The sequence below is a fragment of the Elephantulus edwardii genome, unplaced genomic scaffold (genome assembly GCF_000299155.1).
Source record: "Elephantulus edwardii isolate Elephantulus edwardi_28Jun2011 unplaced genomic scaffold, EleEdw1.0 scaffold00109, whole genome shotgun sequence".
Classification (NCBI taxonomy): domain Eukaryota; kingdom Metazoa; phylum Chordata; class Mammalia; order Macroscelidea; family Macroscelididae; genus Elephantulus; species Elephantulus edwardii.
Window position 1 is genome coordinate 7,725,952 of NW_006399859.1, and position 5,373 is coordinate 7,731,324.

General features: G+C 49.3%; 1 protein-coding gene across 1 annotated transcript in view; it reads left to right on the forward strand.

Moving 5' to 3' along the window:
• The first annotated feature begins 2,034 nt into the window (after nucleotides 1-2,034).
• The window catches only part of PLEKHA7 (pleckstrin homology domain containing, family A member 7), a 299,249-nt gene continuing 295,910 nt past the window's right edge, over nucleotides 2,035-5,373 (forward strand). The window contains exons 1-3 of the mRNA XM_006892043.1: nucleotides 2,035-2,129; nucleotides 2,234-2,310; nucleotides 2,404-2,461. Coding sequence (XP_006892105.1) covers nucleotides 2,044-2,129; nucleotides 2,234-2,310; nucleotides 2,404-2,461 — 221 coding nt within the window. The 5' untranslated portion in view covers nucleotides 2,035-2,043. The remainder of the gene's footprint in view (nucleotides 2,130-2,233; nucleotides 2,311-2,403; nucleotides 2,462-5,373) is intronic.

The window sequence follows — 5,373 nt, forward strand, 5'->3', positions numbered from 1 at the left end:
GAAGGAGAGGAAGACCTTTGGTGAGATGGATCGATTCTGTGACTGGAGCGGTGGCAATAAGTGCGTTTGAGATGGCTAGGTTGGCACAGGATAGAACAGCATTTAGAGATCTTGTACATAGGGTTGCTATGAGTCGCAAGCGACTCGATGGCACATAACAACAACAACATGGGTCAAGAAGAGTCCTGACGGTGTAATGGGCTATGTGTGTGTTGAGTTGATTATGGTTCATATCCAGCAGCCTTCATGGGTGAGAGTAATCAGCTTGACGGGAGTTAGTGGGGTTTGGCTCTTGGTGGGTAAAAGACTCTCTCCGGTGGTGCTGTGGCTGAAGCATTCAGATGGCATTTGATTCTGCTTCCATAAAAATTTATAGCTTGGAAACCATATGGAACTGTTACACTTTGTCCTATAGAGTCACTGTGAGTCGAAATAGACTCCATGTTTGTTGTGTGTTGTCAAGTTGGAACTGACCCACAGCTGAAAACAGTGGGTTTTCAGACACATTCAATCACTTAGGAGGAGTTTGCCCATCCTTCTCCCAATGGAGCAGCTGGTGAGTTTGAACTGCATGCCTTTAAGATTGCAATAAAGTTTCTTATCAGTAGGCCAAGGTAGACTATGATCTTGCTCTGCTGAAAGTAGAAAGAAAAGAAATTAAAAAATAAAAATTTATCTTTGGTCCACTATAGACCAATTTTTATCAGTGAAAGCAAGGATGATGCAGTTGTAATTTTCATGTAGTGCCATCAAGTGTTAAGTAAAAGATTAATGAGCATGACTTTTATTTTTGAGCTGATAGCATAGTAATGTTATACAAAAGATATCAGGACAAAGCCACAATCTCAGTACTTGCCATAGGTGCTGTTTTTCACAGATACACCTTGGGTGTGGAGTGTGTTTCATTCATTTATTGGCATGTACTGCCCATATGAGTCAGACACTGATTCAGATGCAGAGGAAATATTCCTCCACTCATCTAACTGACATTGGGAAGGGGATGCTAATAATAGATAACAAATAAGACAATAAGTACACACAGAGAGATAAGAATGCCAGTCAAGTGCAAATAGTAGTGGAATAGAGTGAAGGAAGGAGGTGAAAAGTCTCCTTTGAACAGAAGCATCAGGCTGGGAGACTTGAGTATGAGAAAGCTTTCAGCTATATGAAGAGCTTTTCAGAGAATAGGCCAGGGCCCTATCTAACCAGTGACTTCTTAAAAAGATGGATGAACTAGGGCATAGCCCTCAGCGTGTCTTTCTCTGATCCCCACATTTTGTTTGACAGAAGGTCAGGAGAAAAGCTCGCGATTCCTGCAGGTGTTGTGTGTTTGTGTGCGCGTGCGCGCCAGATCCACACTCTACTGCTTCATATCCTAGTTGTAATATTGGGAAAATGAAATCATGCTTGACTTGGCATTAATAAAACACTTTTATGTGCCGACATTTGGCTAAGCCCCTTCTACCACTGAATCCACATAACAATACCTGTGAGGTATTTATTAACTTTCTTTTCTGCAGAGGAAGAAACTGAGGGAGAAAGTTTAGGGCTAAAAAAAGCGAACTGTTTATGGGGCTGCAAGGCTAGGAGAGAAAACTGTTCTCCGAAGAGAAGTTCCATGGAGGGTAAAGAAGTGGTTATTGTGGCATTTGGGGTGTTCGTACTTTCTCAGGTTGGACTAGTGTAGCCCTAGGACCCTGGACGGCCGCAGCACCTCCAGGAGCGGCCCCCCGCTTCTGCTCAGGTCTTGGGAGCAAAGGGGCGCGCAGAGGGCGCGCCCAGGTCAGCCGGCCAGGGGCGGGGAAGGCGCGGGGACAAAGGCCGTGGTCGCTGCTCTCGCGCTCGGGCCGGGTCCGGTCAGCGAGGCGGTGGATTGCAGCCCCCAGGCCGTGGCCGCGGCCGGTGTCCGAGGAACCCAAGCGCATGGAGCGCCCCGGGGCGCCGCCAGGACTCGGGGGAGGCGAGCCAACCCCGCCGCCTGCACCGCCCCCTCCTCCCCCTCCTCCCCCCCTTCCCGCGGCGGCGGCTCCGCGCTCCGGGAACATGGCGGCGGCAGCGGTTGAGCGGGACACTTTACCTGAGCACTGGTCGTACGGCGTGTGCCAGGACGGGCGCGTCTTCTTCATCAAGTGCGGCGCGGGCACGGGGGGCCGGCTGGGGGCGCAGGGGCGCGAGGGCCGGCGCGGGCGGCTGCGGGCGGCGGCGGCTCTAACAGGTGCACCTCTCTCCTCAGTGACCAGCTCCGCTGCACAACCTGGCTGCACCCGCGCACGGGGGAGCCCGTCAACTCGGGCCACATGATCCGCTCAGGTGAGTGCGGGTGGCTGTGGCCGAGTGGCGGGGGACGGGGGGCGCGCGCCGCGGCTTCCCAAGTTTGACTTGACTTTTCTTGTGTTCGCGCAGACCTGCCCCGCGGCTGGGAAGAGGGCTTCACGGAGGAGGGCGCCAGCTACTTCATCGAGTGAGTGCACTGGGGCGGCGCTGGAGGCCTGGCGAGCCCCTCGGCTCTGAGACCCGCGCGGCCCGGGTGGGGGCGCTTCCCGCCGCGCTCCCCGCGCTCCTCCCTCTGCTCCCGCGCCGGCCCGGCCAGTTGGCGCGCACAGCGCCGCAGCCGCGCTAGTCTGGGGTTTTGTGTGCCCGAGTCGTGTGGCGGGCTCCCGGGGGACAGCTCGCAACACCCCTGGGGGCCATGGTGGGAGTCGGGGTACGAATCTGGCTTCTGATCTGTTGAGCTGCAAACTCTGAGCCCTGAACCTCGCAAGTGCGCAGGATGGAGGGTGCTTGGTGGTAGGGGACGGGACACGCCTCCTCGCTGAGTTCTGAGGCTGCAGAGCCAGGACCCGGAGGAAGTCTGAGTGGGGAGAGTGGAAGAGTTCAGCCATGGTCCTGGCCCGTGGGGGAGACGAAGGAGATCTCCTGGGGAGACCTTCCCCTCAGTCAGTTCTTTCGGATGGTCTTGGAGAGTAGCCCTACTCCCTTTCTCTGTGCGGGCCTGTGGGGAGGGGACCGATCAGCCAATAATATTTGTCTTGCACTCCGCGTCTGGTTAGCTGTTGCTGAACCGGGAAGCTCATTCCAGCCTTGGCCAGTCATGCTATAATTTTTCCTCAAAACTCCTTGAAAGTTGCTCCCACTAACCACATTAGCCCAGCCAACCTGGGTATGTAGAAATGAGATCGAGTGTCATGAAGGTTATCATTCAGATGTTAAAAATCATTAGTCACCGCCTCCTCTTAGAACAGTTTCTCTCTCTCTCTCTGCTCTTCTGTGAGCTCTGTGAGGTCAGAAACAGCTGTTGATCCTTTGCCCCAGCGCTTGGCACAGGGCAAGCACTGGGTAAATGTTTGTTCGTCGAATGAATGAACCAGTCAAAGGTCTGGATGGTGGTCTGACTGACTTTTTATGGGAATACTTTGGGAACTGAGTCAGGATTCACTTCTTCAATTTGAAACATTGTTAATCAGTGCTGGAACAGCATGTTGAAACTGGGGTCGTACTGGAAAAATCCCAGGTCTCCCTTCTCAAGGATCTGGCATGAGAACTCCACCGCCCCACCCCCTAATCCCAGATGTGTTTATTGATTGAAATATTGAAGAATGAGATGGGCCTGTTGTCCTATCTCCTTCCCTTGTCTGTCTGTCTGTCTCTCTGTCTCTCTCTCTCTGTGTAGGGTCTGGTGGTGAGGGGGACATGTGGGATACTCAGAACTTCTGTGTTAGTGGGTCCTTCTGGTTTATAACTGGGTCAACTAATATTTATTAAATGCCTCTTCTGTGCTGGATGACTTATTTTCCAGGCATTGAGGCTTCAGACATCATGGAGATTGGAGCGTAATAAGGGGTATGAGGGGTGGGGATGGAGGGGTTCACCAAAAAGAAAGAAGTGAATGAACAGAAAGTGGCAACAACTCTGGGAGCCCTGGTATCACAGTGGTTAAAATCCTCAGTGGGTTAAGTTACCCGTGGCGTAATAACAAATGATGTGAACTGGGAAGTCAGGACAGTGCTTGAAGTCAGGACAGTGCTTCTGAACAGATGACATTTAAACTAAGATTTATCTTTGTGATGATGAGGGAGAAAAACATTCCGAGAGGAAGGAACAGGCTATAAGCCTACAGCACCAAAGAACCTCATGTTTACGGACAGAAGGACCACGGTAACAGTAACATGGTGACCAAGGAACTGTTAGACATAGGAGAGATGCAAATGGTGCATGGTTTTGTAAGCAGGGTAAGATGGCTTTAAACTTTATTCTAAGCTCAATATATAGCCATGTAAGGTTTTAAGCAGAGTTACATCTGATTTTCATTTTTAGAATGAGTAGTCCACCTGCTATGTTATTGTTAGGTGCTTTTGAGTATGATTCACAGAGACCCTCTGATTGAGGGTCTTCCTCTCCTTCTCACACCTTCTGCTTGCTGTCCCATTAAAATTTGCCACTGCTGCTGGGGTGAAATGGTATTGTGGTTTTGATTTGCACTTGGCCAAGTGATTTTGAGCATTTCTTCATGTGTTTGTTGACCATCTGAATGTCTTCCTCTGTAAAAAATCTTCCCATATGTTTTGCCCATTTTGTAATTTGGTTATCAGTCTTTTTTTTGTGGAAGCCCTGTAGGATTCTGTAAACTTTTGTTATGAGACCCTTGTTTGATAATGCATTGCCAAGTGTTTTTCCTCTAGTCAGTGGATTTTCTTTTCATCCTATGGGCAAAAGTTTTTTATGCACACAGGGAGTTAATCTTCAGAAGGTCCCATTCATCGATGTTATCCTCTCCTGGTTGTGCATTTATGGCTGTATTTGCCAGCCTCTTTATACTCTACTGTGTTCTTTTTCTGACTCTTTGTTGGTTACTCTGTGACACCTATTATGATTTTCCTTCAGAAAGCTCTGCTTTCTACCCCTTAGGACTTCAACTGAACTTCCCAAGTGTGGGGGAAAGCAGTGTGTGACCATGTCCCCTAATCTATTGTGATAGCTTCTTGAGAAATTTAAAGATTTGATAATTATTCTCCTTTCTTTCCCCCATGTAAACAATGTTCTGTTCCTGGTTTGCCATGAGCATATTTGAATATATATGAGATTGACTTGTATATGTGTGTGTGCTGCTTTAAAGGAAAGTGAGGGTCAGTAAAGTTAGAGACACAAGTGATACAACTAATTTTATTTTGTTAATGGATTAATTATCTTTTTTTCCTTGTTGTGTACCATCGAATTGGATCCGGCTGGCACGGGAGGGGATTGCCCCTCCTTCTCCAGCAGAGGATCTGGTAGATTTGAAGTGTGTACCTTCAGGGAAACATAAACGCAGGCTATACACATGGATCTCACCTGATGGCATGCATAGGAATCAAATAGATTACATTTGTGGAAAGA